The following is a 19,005-nucleotide window of genomic DNA, read 5'->3' on the forward strand; positions in this document are numbered from 1 at the left end:
GGGTCCAACCTGGTACTAGCAAGGTGTACCTAATAAAGTAGCTGGTGAGTGTATATAAATTTTAAATATTCCTCCTCACAATTCTTACCCCATTTCACTCTAAAGCACCAATAACCAAACTTTTTGTTTCCACTATATTCATGTGGCAAAGTAATTTCTACTGAATTCCAGGTATGCCAGTTGTTACATAGAGACATTGGATCAGCTTGGTAAGTATATATGGGACATAGCCTGTGGCATCCCTCAGTGTTGTAGGAACCGCTACTACAGTGATCGCCATTAGCTTCCAGGTCCCGTGCTGATCGGCTGCCCTACTGCATTGTGAATACAGGAGGTTGCTTGTTTAGCATGGGCCATTTTTCAATGCATGCAAAGCGTCCTCTGATAGGATGAGGTGGATTGTGACGTCACTATCTCCACTTCATCCAATCAGAGAACACTTGCCATTAATTGAGAAAAATAAAGCATTCTCTGAATGGTGCCCATGCTGAACGCACGACATCCCGTGCTCAGTAAGAATAGGGCATGAGACCTGGAAGGTAATGGAGATCACTGTAGTAGCAGAGCCAACTACAGTGATTTCCAGCTTCCAGGAGGATCCCACATGTAGGGCACATTCATACTTACATTGGTCCAGATTTGTAAAAATTGCCATACCTGGAATTAATCTTTAAGTAATTACCATAGCTGGGAACTCTCCAAATCTCACCCTGAGACTCTGGCTAATCAGTGTTTTTTGCTGGGTCTATGGGCTGTCGAAGTTCCATCCAGCTCCACCACCACAGGATATCAGCAGTAGTGACTACAGTATTACTACTCCTGTTAGCCAGGTTTTGGATGCAGAGAGCTAACAATGGAGAATATGAGATAGTGGGGAGAACATTACAACTGTGTTCTGTCTCCTCTTCCAGCTCCTCCATGCCAGTGCTTTTCCCCCCAGCCATTGTTCTTTTTTTTTTTCCTTTACTGTCCAGTCATAGACCTGGCTGGACAAGTGCCTGACTAAAGCCTCGTACAAATGATCGGATTGTTGGCCAACAAAGCATCAGACTTTTGTCCGAAGGGCGCATGCCTGAATTTTGTATTGCACACAATTGTCTGCCAACAAACACGAACGTAGGGACGCACTATGAGGAATTTCAGCTCTTGAGCGCCACCCTTTGGGCACCTTCTGCTAATGTCGTGTTTGGTGAGCATTGATTCCGAGCATGCATGTTTGTACTTTGGACTTTTGTGTGTACACACGATAGGAAAATCTGAAAACAGATCGTTGTCTGCCGAAAAATTTACTAGCCTGCCATCCAACATTTGTTGGCAGAAAGTTGGTCAACAATTGTCTGATGGAGAGTACTAACGGTCAGATTTTAGGCAAACAATCTGTCATCACACAATTTCCTGCTGAAAATCCGATTGTGTGTAGGAGGCTTACGTCTATGACCAAGATTGGTTGATGGGTGATGTTCCAAATTGTTTTAATTGCAATGGGGAAAAGTGAGGTCAGGGAAGTGGCTACTCTATCATGCAAGGGGTTAGTGAGTCTCAGTATTGGCCAGTTACAAATTGAATTTCAAATTAAAATTTAGCTGTTTGCTTATAATTCTGCTTCAATCCATTAAAAATGTTCTCATGTAGCTCAATTCACAGATGTCTCTTTAACTGTAACCTAGAGGCATGCTACATTGTCATCTTCCTGGAAAGTCTGCTTATCATCTCATTTTACTCCACTATTTGTGTTTCCTTTCTTGTTTTCCATCATTTTCTTGTTTCATTTCTTGGAGTTGGAAGGATCCTCGGTCTCGGCATCTTTTCCAGCTTTGAGGAGTCAAACAGCTGCATGCAGATTGGGGTATTCTGAGAATCGGGTTGGGTTGAAGTCTTTAACTCACAAGCTGATTTTTTTCTCCTTCTTTGTTTTTAACTGTCTGTTGTGTTTTTTATTGTCGTGTTAATGACTTGTGACTTTGTATGTGTGTCATTTCTAACTTGTGATACGCCCCCCCCCAAACGTCATTGTCTCCTTTCCTGTTTCATACATGTGATCTCTCCGATATCCCCACCTTGTTTGGCTTGTTACCCACTTCTCCTTCTGTGCTTTTGTGGTCCCTCTCATCTTGATTGTCTTATTTTCTACTGTCCATGTCCTGTGGTCGCCCATGGCCTATCAGTAGCAGGCGTACTATTACACTGACGTTCTTACGGTGGGATGTGCAGTTGGTGTTGGCTGTTGCTTTGGGACCCCCCTTGGAGGCAAGTTGGATATGATCCTGTGAAAGAGAGTGAACTGTTTTGTGATGCATGCAATTACACCAGCAAGACACAAATACCAACAGGATGTTAAAGGACCCCTCCACTGAAGAGCAATATTGTAGTTATAGAGAGCTGCCCAGCGGGCCGAGTCAGCCCCGGTGTTCTTGAATGTTTTGGATATTCCCAACAGAGATATCTCCTTGCCATAATTCCAAACTCTGTTTCTGTCCACCTGAGTTTTGGGTGTTCTGCCCACTTTGTGTGATCCAGCTCTACCTTTTATATTCCCCGTAATTAAAATAAATGACAAAATCCAGCAGGGTTGGTATGGCACCTTATAATAGGCAAAACAGGTATAAAGACCCAGAAACTACGCACAGATCTCACCAAGAATGCCCAAGAGATAGAAGAAACCATCAGATAATTTAACTCTCCAGGATCTACCAAAAGCTAAAATCCTGTATTTTTAGGGTCAACTGTACCTTTAAGTAACTCTAGTTTAGCTTATGGTGGTACGGGACATTGGCTAGTGCAGATATGCACAAAGAATAAAATGTAAAAAGTAGGCAATTTTGCATGTACAAAGGCAATTACCAAACAAAAAGAACACTAAATTAAAGTAAACTACCCAAATTACATACACACGCACACACACACACACACACACACAAATCAACATGCCATAAACAAAGTTTCCATTTTAGCAAAACTTTGCCAACAGCAAAATCCATTTAGCTGAAACCACTCTGCTTCTCCATGGTAATTATTTTTACTGTGTAGAGAAAAAAAGAAGTCCCAGTGAGTCATGGAAGATTATTTTTATTTTTTGTCCTGGTCCAGATGTTCCCAGCAGGGTTGCTACACACAGAATTTAAGAATCAAAAACCTATTCCATGCAGTTTATGACAAGTACTGTAATTATTCTAAAAAGTAGAGTCCTATTTTATAGATTCAGTTAAATGTTGGTGGAATTCATTATGGCATTGGATGTATCAAATGTGCTGCCTGAGTGAAGATGAAGAATGGAGAGCATGGCGTACTTTGTGTCAACAACTCTTTGTCAGGTAGCCATGTGTTACCTTGTGTCATGGTGTGTGTTATTGCCTAGGTGTCTTGTTCAGCATTGAGGTCACCTCCTCCTACTTTGCGATAAGGAACTACTGGCGTGGATTCTTCGCTGCGACCTTCAGTGCCTTTATCTTTCGCGTTCTGGCTGTATGGAACAAAGATGCGGGTAAGTTTCAGTATGCATTGTTGCAGCAGAGATTTTAGAAAGGAATGCATAAATATACGCTATATTGTCAAAAGTATTAGGACACTTGCCATTACATGCACATGAACATTAATGGCCTCCCAGTTTTAGTCCATAGGGTAACAACTCGTCTGTGAAGGCTGTCCACAAGGTTTAGGAGTCTGTCCCATTTTTATTTATTTTTTTCCTATTTTTTTCCTAACATGAGATGACCTTCAAACAAAACTTTTCAGTTTTGGCATGATGAGTTTATTTATTCAATTATTATTATTTTTATTATTCTATAGGATTTCTATAGTGCCAACAGTTTATGCAGCATTTTACTGTAGCACCCTCTAGCTAGTGTGCTAGGTGTATATAGTTTAGTTGTTAGTGTAGCTAAATTGGCTTGGCTGAGAGCCAGGTCTGGGTGGAATCTGGATCAGGGTTGAATGACCCAGGGAGGCTGGATGACTCAGCAAACAGCATCTCTGGTGCCTCCCCCAGTTTTCTGGAACCTTGGAGAAGCTTCTAGATGTAGTGGGTGGAGGAGCTGCTTGGCATTTGTATGAGGGCCCCAGTCAATCCCCAGAAAATAGGCTGACAGGGGGCAGGCCACTTCATAAATAGACATGAGTCATGCCAGCAGGGGCAGTTGGGTGCGCTGGTGAGTGTTCAGTCTAGGAGGACTGTGGAGAGAGTGTCAGTCTGGAAGGACTGTGGAGAAGTTAGCCCGGTGGGCTAGTGAAAGGAGCAGCTGCAGCCAGGTCTGTTGGCAGTGTCTAAAGAGGTGGTGCTGGTATCAGTAGGCACAGTGATGAATGCTGGACACTGAACTTTGTTACACAACCAAGGAGCCTCAGGTTCCTGCCTATAACAGTGCTGTGTCAGATTAACTATCAGTGTGCCAGTGGAGTTCTGCAAGCAAGTGAGTGCTGGAGGAAGCAGAGGAGTGTATATAGAGACTGTATATAGGAAAAGTTGTCCATGAAGTTTTTTTTTAAGCCCAGTGGGCATCCCATAACTTCCCATCCCTATCCAATTTATTACCCTCAATAAAACAAAAAAACAAAATCACAGACTGTCCTCTGACTCTGCAGCTCCTTAGAGGTTGTGCTACATTACAAAATGTATGGAGATGGCCAAGTTACAATACAGTTCAAAACAGAAGGGATTAGAGGTCCCTGCATTTCCTCGAGTTTACAATCTAAAAAGAAGGGTCTAGTGATTCAAAATATGATAACTGCTCAGGGCCATCTTTAATGTTGATTGGGCCCTGGGCAAACATTTTTTTGGGGCCCCCAACCGCTACTAGACATATAACAAATAGCAGCAAGACCCAAATCAGTTTACTGCAGCAGATCAGGCAGCAATTGCAATTGGTTGCCAGATGATACAGCATATTATTACCGATCACTGACTGGTTGCTAGAGGTTACAACACATCATTTCTGCTTCCTCATTCATTGCTAGAGGTTACTGCACATCATTACTGCTCACTGAGAAACGTAAGACAGGAGATGACCAGAGACTGCGGATCTAATACAGGAGATGACCAGAGACTGCAAATCTAATACAGGAGATGACCAGAGACTGCAAATCTAATACAGGAGATGACCAGAGACTGCGGATCTAATACAGGAGATGACCAGAGACTGCGGATCTAATACAGGAGATGACCAGAGACTGCAGATCTATTACAGGAGATGAGCAGAGACTGCAGATCTATTACAGGAGATGACCAGAGACTGCGGATCTAATACAGGAGATGACCAGAGACTGCAAATCTAATACAGGAGATGACCAGAGACTGCGGATATAATACAGGAGATGACCAGAGACTGCGGATATAATACAGGAGATGACCAGAGACTGCGGATATAATACAGGAGATGACCAGAGACTGCGGATCTAATACAGGAGATGACCAGAGACTGCGGATATAATACAGGAGATGACCAGAGACTGCGGATATAATACAGGAGATGACCAGAGACTGCGGATATAATACAGGAGATGACCAGAGACTGCGGATATAATACAGGAGATGACCAGAGACTGCGGATATAATACAGGAGATGACCAGAGACTGCGGATATAATACAGGAGATGACCAGAGACTGCGGATATAATACAGGAGATGACCAGAGACTGCGGATCTAATACAGGAGATGACCAGAGACTGCGGATCTAATACAGGAGATGACCAGAGACTGCGGATATAATACAGGAGATGACCAGAGACTGCGGATATAATACAGGAGATGACCAGAGACTGCGGATATAATACAGGAGATGACCAGAGACTGCGGATATAATACAGGAGATGACCAGAGACTGCGGATATAATACAGGAGATGACCAGAGACTGCGGATATAATACAGGAGATGACCAGAGACTGCAGATATAATACAGGAGATGACCAGAGTACAGGAGGTGATAAACTAAGTAAAAAAACATTTTCATTGCAGTGTACAGCTATACTGTTCATAAAAAACAGGTTAGGGTTAATATAACAGTCATCAAGCAGTCTATGGGGAGAATGACCTACCTAGCCAGTCAGGCTCACCACCCGCTCTCATTGATTCAGGGATAGGGCCTTCAAGGGTCCAGATGCGGGGCCCTCAGGGGTCTGGAGGCAGAGCTTGGAAAGTTCCGGGGCGGGACTCGCAAAGGTGCGGGGGCGGGGCTCAAAGAGGTCCGGGGGCGTGGCTCAAAGAGGTCCGGAGGCGGGGCTCAAAGAGGTCCGGAGGCGGGGCTCTCATTTCTCCTACTCTGATGTCAGCTCCAAGCCTCCGAGCATACAGGCTGCATGGGCGGGGTCAGAGCAGCAGTGGAGCTCCCGGCCCCGCCCCCATCCCTGGCCGGGGAATACAGCAAGTTATTTCTGCGCTTGGCGGGGTTATCATGGCATGGTTGGGTCCACAATTTGCTGGCAGCGCGGGCACAAGGGACAGCTGGTTTGGCGGGCCCCCTACAATGACAGGGCCCAGGGCAGTTGCCCCTTTTGCCCTGCGTTAAAGACGGCCCTGTAACTGCTAGAGATGAGCTGATGGAGAAAGTTAAAGTACAATTAGTTAGAGGCAGAATAGGACTCCTTGAAGAGATTGGCTTTCAGGTATTGCCTAAAGGTGGACAAAGTAGGAGATAGTTGGATAGATTATGGTAGAGGGTTCCAGAGGATGGAAGAAGCTATGGAGAAGTCCTGGAGGCAAGCATGGAAGTAGCTGATGAAGGAGTTAGAGAGCAAGAACTGTGAGGATCAAAGAATATGTTTTGGTTGTTTTTTTTTTTTTTTTTTTAATAGAGGTTGGTGATGTAGCTTGGGGCAGAGCTGTGAATGGCATTCTATGCTGTTGATGTTAGTATTTTAAATTATATTCATTGGTTGAGCAAAAGCCAATGGAGGGACTGAAAGGGAGAGGACTTGGACACTTGGAGTGGATGGCAAGGTGGATAAGTCTGGCAGCAGCATTCATGATAGACTGAAAGGGTGATAGCCTATGTAAAGGTAGGCCAACGGTTCCTCATTGATTCTCAACCCCTCTGTCTTATCTTTTCCTACTGCTTGGATTTAGCGGTAGGCCTCATTGACTTTACTATGGAAGCTGCTAGACAGGTAGACACAGGAGGAGCAGTAAGGGGAGGAGATTGTTGGAGGAACCTCATAGCTCTCTGGATTTGCTCCGTATCATAGGTTAACACCCTTGCTTGTTCCACTGTCTCAACCTCCAGCCAGAAAAAAAAATTAGGAATATTGTTGGAGGTATTTGTTAACCCAAAATGCACAAAGGAACCCCAGTCTGTTTTGGAGAGTGTTTATAATGCAAAAGAACAAAACAAAAAAAAAATGGATCTAAGAAATAAGCTGAATGTTTTTGTTTTTTTGTCCAGTTACCATCACTGCGTTATTCCGCACTAACTTTCGTATGGAGTTCCCATTTGACTTGCAAGAGTTACCGGCTTTTGCAGTTATTGGGTAAGATCTCTCGTTTCCTCCCTTCAGTGTAATCCCTCCACTAAAAGGCAGAAAGCTATGTCACCTGTATATGATATAGTCTCATGACAAACAAAAAGTTGAGAAAACACTCATGTCCATCCACTTCTAACAATTCCTGCAGTTTTGGCCCTGTGGGCTTGCCAAACAGGAAAAAAAATACCTTATCCCTCCAAGGGTAATTGGATTATGTCCTCCATATTATCCTTTATTAATTATAACCATGGATATTGTTCGTGGTAAGAAAGTCACCCAGTCCTTTTTTTTCATTTCTGATATTGATTTTACAGTTATGACCTCAATATGAATTCCTTAGCCTAACCACCCTTATTATAATGAATCCCTCACTATGCTGATGGTAAGTTCTTCCTCTCTATACACAACTGATGTCCTTTGAAATCCCTAAAGCTGAATTCCAGGTACAATTCCAGGTCATACTGGTCCAGCATAGTATATTCCTAGTGAAAGCTGGAAATCGTGGTAATAGGCATCGCTACAACAGAGATCTCCACTGCTTATGGGTCATGAGCAGTTGTACTTCTGCTGAACAGCTAGGGTCACATTCAGGGAATTTTTTTTATTTTTTTCAATTAATACAAAGTGATTTCTGATTGGATGAGGTGGAGATCCTAAACCTGTCTCTCCACCTTGACTAATCAGAGAACGCTTTGCAGTCATTGAGGAGATGTAAAGTGTTCCCTGAATGGCACTCGTGCCAACAGTGCAACCTTCTGTGCTCACAAAGCAACAGGCAGCCACTCAGCACAGGACCTTAAAACTAGTGGAGATCACTATAGTAGCGGTGCTTACTACAGTGATTTCAAGCTTCCATGGGGATCCCAATTAACCTTGTGCACATTTGATTTTTCAATGACTCCTAAGGTGACTTTCATCCAAGCTAGACCAGTTCAGTTTTTCTGGCCTTCCTTCCATTTGATCATTGTACTTCCCCGTCTTTGAACCCTACACCTATGTATAGTCGGTAATGGCATGGTCTGACCCAGGTTGTAAGATCATATTTCTATCTCCTTGCAGGATCTGCTGTGGATTCCTTGGTGCTTTCTTTGTCTATCTAAATCGGCAGGTGGTGCTTGGGATCAGAAGGAACCAGATCTTAAGTACCTTCCTGAGCCGCTAGTAAGTTCCACAAGACTGTAAAATGTGTTTGACTACTCTACTAGTACTCTTATTATATGGGTCATCTTTGCTGTGGTCCATCCAGATCTGGTCCTTAAAATTAGGCGCTTTGTGCGAAACACAACAAGGGTTTGTCTTTGATGTCTGTATGTACATCTTCACAATTAATCTTACTGTTGAGTAAGACAAAAAAAGAAAATAAAGCAGTTTCATTTTACTGTACTTTGTTGAACACACACCGGGACTTGTGGGATATGAGAAACCGGCTCTCCTGCAGCAGCAAAGTTTCTGTGCCTTTGATTGGTCCCATGCTTGTTCCTAAAAAGTTTTGTAATCCCACCGCACTTCAAGTACCATCAAATCTAAAGGAATATAGTATATGTCTCACAATTGTCTATCGAAACTCTTCTGTTGGCAAGTGCAATCCGTTTAGTTACAAATCAAATTTTGGATGACATTTTCGCTATTCAATTTAGTTCACAATAGTAAATTTTCAGCGCATCTGAAATGAAGTCTATTTGTATGAATTTGTATTCATTGTTTTCATTTTGACCTTATATTAATGTTTGAAGCATCCTAAATAACTTAATGACATAACGAATGATCTGAATTGATTCAGATCCATTTTGTTACTAAGTTGCATTAACATTTTTCATTATTATAAAAAAAAATCACTACATATGAAATGCAAACATAAATACAGTAAAGTATAAAAGTGAAATAAGATGATCCTTATTGTGTTTGGATTGGATGGCGGTGGATTCATCAGAATCTCTGAATCATAACATAACAAATTAATCCGAAACTGCTTGCCGAATGCATACTTAGTTATACAGCGGCAGAGCGTCTCTCCTGCTACGGATCACGTACCTAGCACGTGATCCGCCACTTGCAGGTAGGAGGTGTGCCACGGCTGTGCTGTGCTTTGACACAGTACAAGCCAATCAGCAAGTGCCAATAGATGTCCGCCGGCACCCGCTGATTGGCTTGGAGAGATACAGAACCTAGCTCTGTCTACAGTGCCTTGAAAATGAATTCCTACCCCTTGAAAAATTTCCAAATTTTGTCATGTTACAACCAAAAAAGTAAGTGTATTTTGTATGCTTTAAAAAAAAAAAAAAAAAAAAATATATATATGTAGCTAATTTCCCTTTTACATTTTTGACTCTTGCCTTTACCAAACTCCTACGACCTTCAGAAAATCAGACAACTATACTGTATGCATTCACAAAAACGTCAGCGTACAAATTCCTAAATGCCCGCCTCCGCTCTATTGTGTGACATACCTTTCATTTTATTTTTAGCAATCCCTGAAAATGTCATTGTAAGCCAGAAAGTCTTCCCCTCCTTCCCTTCCAGAACAATTACTGGCTGCTTAATTAGTTTTCATTTAACATTCAGGGAATGCTAAATAAAACATGAGAAGCCGCACATTCCGAGGAGAAACATTATTAATCCTGTATATGAAAATGTCATCAGTGTAACTGTGTACAACGTTTATGGAACTGGGGTTGATGGAATGGGATATAACCATGTTATCTGGTGACTTTATGGAAAAATGTAACAAATAATAGTAAGGGCCCTTTCACACGTGTGGACCATTCAGATCCGCCTGTCAGTTTTTTTTAAGGTGGACCTAAACGGTCGCTCCATACATCTCTATGGAGTGACGGATTTCAGCGGTGACATGTCCGTTGACATCCAATCCTCCCTGATCCCATCCACTCCGCTAAATTCAGACAGATGGAAACCCTATTTTCCATCCATCTGGCAGATCGGATGAAAACGGACAAGGGGTCCATTTTCATCCGATCCCCCCATAGAGGAGAGCGGAGATCTGACAGGTCCATTTCTGCACAACCCAAGACAAATTCTATGTGTATGTCATTTGTTGTTTGTACCCGTAATAGGGGTCAGAAACAATAGTGTGTATTTTGATTTTTTTTTTTTTTTTTTTACGATGCTAATACTAAATTAAAAAAACACTTCTTTTTTTAAAAAAAGACTACCTAAAATACACCTGTCCCTGACCCTAACTTTAACCCTGACACTGACTTAGTTCGAACCTTGATGCAGCCATTTTATCATTATTTTTTTACATACACTTTTTTTTCTTACACATTTCGCCTCTAGCAAGGAGAAAAAAAGATACAGTGTATCTTGTATGTATACAATGTATTATACAATGTATCCTATAGATATACAGTGTATTATAATGGAGAAAAAGTGGCGGTAGGGTCTGTTTTGGATAAGGCACCTCATCCCAAAGAATCAAATCAAAACGTGGGAATAGAGGAAGGGATTATTACGGTGCACCGTAATAATCCCTTTTTTTATTCCCACATTTTAATGTATTATAATGTGTTATGTATGTATACAATGTATCTTTTTCTCCAATCAAGACGGGAGAACAACACAGGGGTGGGCTGTATAGTTACTGATCCCTGTGATAGCCAATCAGTGGGATAAAGAGCTTCATCATCAGATTGAAATTCAGTGTGGAAAAAAATATATGATTTTACATTTTGGCCATAGATACACTTTGATTGGACTTCCTGAAAACAGCTGTACTATGGAGTGTCTTTATGAAAAAAAAAAAATTTGCATAGCTGTTTGTCCATGGAAGCTGATGTATAGTATATGTAAATTCATTATGTACAAACAAGACAGATTAAATGTTAGTCATTGAAAAAACAGTGTAATGGTGAATATACAGCATTATGGTTACCAGATGGGGCTGAGAAATATACCCAATATATTGTGATATATAGTGCCCATGATATTCATCATCATCCAGTCCCCATAATGTGGTGTTTTCCCCATTATTGCATTTTTTTTTTTTAATGAACACCATTCAATCGGCAGAGAAGGTAGCCTGAGAACATTCGATTTCACGCCATACACACAGAACAAATTTACTTGCAGTTTCAATGGATAAACCGCTATGCATTTTTTTGTTATAAATACACACTACGGTATGTTTTCTGAATAGTTTTAACAGTTCACAGACCGATTTTATATGTTGCTTTTATAGCGTTCTAGACTGAAAATAATATTGTCCAGTATTTTATAAATTCACACAGTTAATAATTTCCTATTTTTTTGTTCCCCAGTCGATTCATTTATCCAGCAGTGGTTACGTTCTGCATAGCAACCCTCACCTTCCCGCCGGGATTTGGGCAGTTCATGGCGGGTGAGGTAAGATTTTTGATTCTGAAAGGAAAAGCGCTACCCTGTTCTACACCAACCACCACCAACCATGACAATACCAGATCTTATGCGCCGTGTGATCAGGGAGGGGAATATGTGCAAGGATGGGGAACTATTGTTATTATTTATGACTTTAAAGAGGAACAGTCATGTACGGGCATTTGCAGTAATCCCTGGGATTATTGTGTGTGGTGTTATTTACTTGTATTCTTTCCCTGTCAGAGCAGACATGTCAGTATTAGTCTGTGAGGGCCATAGAGAGGTAATCCCTGATAGACTATTACAATAATTCACAGACTCAGTTTATTATCAGATTATTGGTTGGTATTGACCTCCTCTAAGGGTAGTGGGGGTCTTATTTTTGCCCTAGGTTCACCTTGAAATACACTATATTACCAAAAGTATTGTGATGCCTGCCTTTACACGCACATGAACTTTAATGGCATCCCAGTCTTAGTCCATAGGGTTCAATATTGAGTTTGCCCATCCTTTGCAGCTTTAACAGCTTCAACTCTTCTGGGAAGGCTGTCCACAAGGCTTAGGAGTGTTTCTATGGGAATGTTTGACCATTCTTCTAGAGAAGGTCAGGCATTGATGTTGTACAAGAAGGCCCATCTCCACTCTAATTCATCCCAAAGGTGTTCTATCGGGTTGAGGTCAGAACTGTGTACAGGACAGTCAATGCCTCCACCCGAAACTCCCTCATCCATGTCTTTATGGACCTTGCTTTGTGCACTGGTTCAAATCATTTGGTAGAGAGGGACTATTATGTGGTTTTTTTTTCAGGGTTTGGGCTTGGCCCCTTAGTTCCAATGAAGGGAACTCCTAAGGCATCCGCATACCAAGACATTTTAGACAGTTTCATGCTCCCAACTTTGCGGGAACAGTTGGGGATGTCCTCTTCCTGCTCCAACATGACTGCACACCAGTGCACAAAGCAAGGTCCATAAAGACATGAATGAGCGAGTTTGGGGTGAAGGAACTTCTCATCCAAAATCAGTACCTGATCTCACAAATGCGCTTCTGGAAGAATGGTCAAACATTCCCATAGACACACTCCTAAACCATGTGGACAGCCTTCCCAGAAGAGTTGAAGCTGTTATAGCTGCAAAGTCTGGATCAACGCAATATTGAACCCTACGGGCTAAGACTGGGATGTCACTAAAGTTCATGTGCGTGTAAAGGCCAATACTTTTGACAATTTGGGGTATGTAAAGCCAATCACTAAATTGCATAAGCAATGTTATTCCAAAAGTAATTTTAATGTCTTGAAACTGGCAGCTTTCATAAAATAACCCCTGGTGATCCTGCCATGAACGTCTATGTTCAGGCAGTTCCTTTTACAGGATGACAACCTTTTATCCCATGTCTCCCAGATGTGTTCCTACGTCGCCCTGTCACAGAGGCTTCTTTTGGGGACTACAATTGGCTGTTACAACATTGCACAGGCATAGTCCACTGTTGGAAACCCACTCTGGTAAATGCCATGCGGCCATTGCTGGAAAATAATTGGCTATAAAGATGCTGCAGGAGATTGGCAACAGAGGATGAAATTTAAAAAAAATATGTTTATTAAAAAAATATTTGTAATGCAGAGTGCACAAAGCAAAGTAAATATTATTCAACAAGCTGAAAACAAAAAGAAAACACCGCTCCAGATGAGATAATATGCGGAATAAAGGTGCCAATAACTCCAGAGCATGCCACAAGCTCCTGGTCCAGTTTGTGGCCAGGAAACACAGGATAGAAGGAAAGTGGATGACCGCACTCAAGGGTTGAAGCACTCAAGAAAACTTTATTGTAGTTTCATAAAAGCACACAATATCACAATTCAATTAGTAGAGAATGAGTAGAGAAGCAGGTAATGCGTTAAGCTACAAGCTTTTACTCGTACCATTGTGAGCGAGCACTTGTAGTGTAAAATGCTTTTACTGCTTTTCTACTTGTTGAACTGTGATATTGTGTGCTTTTTTGGAACTACAATAAAGTTTTCTGGATTACTTCAAATCTTGAGTGTGGTTGTCTGCTTTCCTTCTATCCTAAATATCATTAAGTTAGGCTTTTACTCTTGTTGCCTGGTTGTCTTTCACTCACTGTGACTCTGTGACTCTGTCTGCTTGTACTATCTCACAGCTCATGCCCCGGGAGAGTATCACTGTTCTTTTTGATAATCACACGTGGACAAAACATGTGGGGAACACCTCCATCTTAGGACGCTCTGCTGCCTTCATCCACCCAACTGTCAGTGTCTTTGTCACACTACCCCTCTTCTTCATCATGAAGGTACTGACCAATTATCCTTCTGCATGTTTATTACAACTTAAAAAAAGTTACCTTATTTTGCTTCCCTAGAAACCACATCACATGATATAGTAGTCACATTCAACTGGACTTGTTTTCCCACAGTCTACTCAAGCCACTTTTTTAGTTCTAATGAGCGTTGGGAGTATATTCCAATATTTATATCCATGTCAAGGGAGATGTTGGTTGTCCAAGAACAGGATGGAAGGTGTGAAAGTTGTGGAACCTCCCTGATCTAGTTATATAACCACATCCATGGTGTTAGAAAGTCTCTGCATGTGCTAATTCCTCAATTTACATGGCTGAAGGTATATATCATCCATTCTCAACCAGGGTTTCGTGGAACACTAGGGTTCCCCCGAGAGGTTGAAAATACAAAGAGGTTAGTGATAGGTACCGATATCATGGCAAATAAAGTACCATCAAAAATACATATAATGCTAAAAACACAAATGAACAATGTAAGATCAAAATATCAAAAGTGTGTTTAAAATAAAAAGTGTCCATAAAAATCCTCAGTGACTCCTCAAGGAAGTGACAACAAAAGTAACCAATAATAATATCAAATCCTTCTATAGTGAATCACTGTGTTCCACACACTCCATGCAATATAGTGCCACTCAACAAGCTCTTCAGTGGTCCCAATGTCTCCCCGCTACACACCGAGTCTCACCAGACATTTTTCTCAAAGAAAGTTTATTGAAAATTATTGTGAAAATTACAAATGACACATATAGTAAGCTTGTACAAAGTACTAAAACATGGAGCAGTACTACAAGTACTACAAGTACTACTACTGATCAATTAACAACAGTTTAGCTTAAATCCATATATAGCATACAGAATAAGGCAAAAAGAGAAAAAGAAGGGAAAAACAATATATGAAAACCATTGTTGTCCGGTTAAGCGAACAATCGATTAAGTTAGTACGTGCCTATATGAATGGACTACAAAGGTAGATAGCCTAAATGCCCCAAGGGGAGATAACCTATATTTCAAAGTTAACTGTGGGATTCTGCAATTATTGCCTGGAATACAGGAGACAGAAGCCTATGTAGCATATCCTGTTTCAGGCAAAAGCTCAGGTCAGGTGTGTGTGCGGATACACTGGCACAATGGGATGCATCTATAGGTGGTCAACTGCAGCTATGTCCAGTCTCCAGGCAAGCCATCCACCCCAATGGGGAGCACACTGTGGATGGGAAAGTACGGTACTATTAATTAAATAGAGTTGTTCATTCGGAGACTGGACATAGTTTAAGAAATAGGTCAAACCAAATCATAATCCAATGGATGCATCTGAGTTTTCTCACCAGACATTTTATCCAGGTCCATCTGATCCACCTGTCACTGCTCCCAGATGTACAAAGTAGTCAGCCCGTGCAAGAACCACCGGGCAGCACCATTTTGCAACCAGTTTATTAAAATGACTAATTTCAAATCCGCAAAGAAGGTAAAATAACACTTATGTTCCAGTGCCTAGACCAGCACCCAGAGAATTCCAGCAATGTCTCAAATATTAGTAAGCCAACCACTGCTTTTCTGACAAATCCTGAATGTATGGTTCCCTGTCCAGAAATGACATCACTGGATGTGCCAAAGGTGGCTACGTAACACCACCTCGACACGTTTCACCGTCTTCAGGAAGCTATGTATTTTTGATGGTACTTAATTTGTCACGATATTGACACCTAGCGCTAACCTCTTTTGTATTTTTATTGTGATAACTGTGTTTTATGCACAGATATTTGGATTAGCAGCCGGCATATCATACACCTATAAATAGGTGGTTCCTTGGCGCAGGGATTTAACCTAGTTTATTCCTTCAGGGTTTGCTAGGGGTTCCTTGAGCTGTGTTTGATTGTCTTCCCATTTTACGATACCTGCAAAACTTCAGGTCTAATGCCACTTAAATAAAAGCCAGCAGTTTGACATAAGTGATCCCTTTAGGTGTTCATTCTGACCAACAATGTAAGAGGCATTCTTCTCACTGACCAACCCATGAATTGGTTTTAGCATGAGTTCCCATAGGCCTGAATATTATTTCAAGGGTTCTTTGGGGGTGAAAAACTTGTGAAGGAATGGTATAAATTGTTGCCAACTCACTGAGGTAGAGGTGTTCCATGATGATTGGATTAAGGTATTGACATTACCAGTATAGATGTAAAAGTTGGGATTTGTTCATGACACTCATTAGAACTGAAAAAGTGACTTGAAGAAGCTATGAAATGTACATTACAGAACAAGTCAGGTTCAATATGATCAACTACAACTAGAGATACCATGACCTGGGTAAATGAGATCCTTGACTAATGGATCACATGGTCAACTCACATGATTTGGGATTATATCATTGAGTATCTCCTATAGATTTACCAACAACAATGTAGAGCGCATGCTTGCCTTTTTAGACAGAAAACTTTGAAAACCTTTTGTTTTTGCTCCATTGGGCATATCTTTAGATGATTTCAACTGAAGGGCTTTACCAACAGTAATCCAATGGTGTTTTGTTTTCAGTTTCTGATGTCTGTCGTTGCAACTACGATGCCCATACCCTGCGGGGCCTTTATGCCAGTGTTTGTCCTGGGTAAGCAGAAGACACAAGGAATAAAACATACCTCTCCAGTGTTTTGTGGTTTTTATGGCTTTGCATTATGAAACAGTAAATATATAGTGCAGAGAAAAAGTCATGTTGTACATGTTACCTATTCTACTGTCTAACCTCTAAGTCACAGTGAGACTATTTAACAACTAACTAACAAAGTGCAAAATATAAAGCGCTAAGACCTAGTTTACACTTGCGGCTTTGGGCACAGAAAAATAATTAAGGCTATCTGCCAAAAGGTGTTAGCTCTTTTTTAACTCACTATCATGTATCAATAAAGGTTTTCATATGGATTTTGCAGTTGCTGGCTCTACCTTTTGCTGATTGTTACATTTAATGGACGAAGGACTTTTGAGCGAGACAACCCGATTTTGGATTCCATCTTTGATTCACGAATAGTTTCCCTGTTGTGAGGACACTGCACTTGCACCCATTTATACCACCCCCCTAAGCTGTAATGGCTCCACATGGCAAACATTATCCCCCCTGTTGCGTTTGGACTGTACCACCTGCCAAACGCAACCCATTCAAGTGAATAGGGCTGTGATGCAACTGTGTGCAATGCATGTGATTGCAGTAAAGTGGTACAAGCTTTTAGGGGTTAAAACAGGCTGTGAGGAGGCAACGCCTCCTCATCGTCTATCAAGTGCTCTCTGAAAAGCAACCCACTGCAGACCGCTATTCAGAGGGCTAACGCTAGTGTAAACCAGTGCAAAGAGCAATAACTGTACCAGCCAATCAGAATCCATCGTGTACCGGTCACACACTTCAGAAAAATTGAGTTTTCAGTTTTGATACTTTACCTGCTGTAGTCCCATATATCTGTTCTTAGCCGATAGTAGAGGAACCTGGATTGGTTGTCTGCTGCTGTAGTCATTTTCATCAATATTCCATATGTTAACAGTTTCTATGGCATTGCAACTCACAAACTTGGAAACAACTATGTCCGAGGTCAAAGCTGCTTACCTCATGCAAATATTTGGGGGAGGGACGCTCCACTTGACCATATCTGCTTGCTTTATGTGATTAATTGCAGACAGATTATTGGTTTATGCAAATTTTTGTGAAAATGATGTCCTATAAAGGGACCACTAGGCTCTTGTAGCTAACAACATTCTGATAAATTGGACATCCATTGACATTATCTTACTCCCGACCAGGTGCCGCTTTTGGAAGAATTGTCGGGGAGTTGATGGCTTTCCTCTTTCCCAATGGAATCTTGTTTGATGGAATCGTGTATAAGATTTTACCTGGGGGATACGCTGTGATTGGTAACTATCCACAGACTGAAATGTTGTGTCGATATCTACAGTATATACATGTACAGTTTATCTATAGGAAAGCGGTATTAGCACTCCATCCAAGATAAACACCTTGGTGCTCTATATGAGAAAAAATACTGCAACAAAATACATTGTAGGTGCTACCCAAAGGCCTTCCATGGATTAGCAACAAGCACAATCTATAGATGGCCTTTCAATAGTGTTTACATTATCTTATGCTATATACAGTATTTTTTATACAAACACATACAGGGCTTTTTTTCTAAGAAAATAGGTGCTGGTACTCCTCTTATCTGTGTCACTCCTTCTCTCAGAGCCCTACCCACCCCTGAGCATCACCCCTTGGTTCCACCCCCCACCACCTCCCAGTACCACTCCTTTTAGAGCATACAGAACCAAGTATAATTTTGTAGTGCTAATGTAGCAAAGTGCTGTGGCCCCTGAAACCCAATGGTGACCTCCAGAGTTAAGGACAGTTGACATCCTTCAAAGTAGCCTGGATTACAAGGCATGGTGGGTGTACTGCAAGATGAACAGGTGGGCGCCAGACACTTTGAATACAAAGAGATTTATTGTTTCTTAAACAGAACTGTGGGAGAGAGGATTAGGGCCAGGACACCCTTAGGTAGATGCAATGTTAATTGGCAGACTCAGATACTTCTATAGGTAGACAGCTATACAGGTGAAGGCCTCCAGCCGGACACCACTTCTGTATAGGTAGGACCGCTGTCTCCTAAGGCAACAATCTTGTAGGTGTTACTAACGGTAAAATATTCAACTATATGCAACGCAAACAGTTCTCTTTACCTGACACACACTCAATGTGGGTCTTCACTCAACAAGCTCCCAGTCTCTTTCACTAGACTTCAGATCCACTAGCCACTGAGCTCTTTCACTGTAGCACTCGGTATCTTCCTCAAGCGTCACCGCCACTTCATTGCTGGGTCCCTGGCTTACTACTCACAGATACTCCTCAAGCTTCACCCCTGCTGTC

At 41.6% G+C, this 19,005-nt stretch overlaps 1 protein-coding gene across 4 annotated transcripts in view; it reads left to right on the forward strand.

Moving 5' to 3' along the window:
* The window catches only part of CLCN1 (chloride voltage-gated channel 1), a 238,176-nt gene that overhangs the window by 161,931 nt on the left and 57,240 nt on the right, over positions 1 to 19,005 (forward strand). For 3 of the 4 annotated variants that reach the window (XM_077455098.1, XM_077455099.1, XM_077455096.1), the window contains exons 7-14: positions 2,169 to 2,247; positions 3,356 to 3,481; positions 7,373 to 7,457; positions 8,511 to 8,612; positions 11,726 to 11,810; positions 13,956 to 14,105; positions 16,641 to 16,710; positions 17,889 to 17,999. In XM_077455098.1, the coding sequence (XP_077311224.1) occupies positions 2,169 to 2,247; positions 3,356 to 3,481; positions 7,373 to 7,457; positions 8,511 to 8,612; positions 11,726 to 11,810; positions 13,956 to 14,105; positions 16,641 to 16,710; positions 17,889 to 17,999 (808 nt within the window). The remainder of the gene's footprint in view (positions 1 to 2,168; positions 2,248 to 3,355; positions 3,482 to 7,372; positions 7,458 to 8,510; positions 8,613 to 11,725; positions 11,811 to 13,955; positions 14,106 to 16,640; positions 16,711 to 17,888; positions 18,000 to 19,005) is intronic. The other variant, XM_077455097.1, reaches the window with a different exon arrangement.

This window comes from Lithobates pipiens, unplaced genomic scaffold (genome assembly GCF_037356315.1).
Source record: "Lithobates pipiens isolate NorthernLeopardFrog02 unplaced genomic scaffold, aLitPip1_a1.2 Scaffold_25, whole genome shotgun sequence".
Taxonomy (NCBI): Eukaryota; Metazoa; Chordata; class Amphibia; order Anura; family Ranidae; genus Lithobates; species Lithobates pipiens.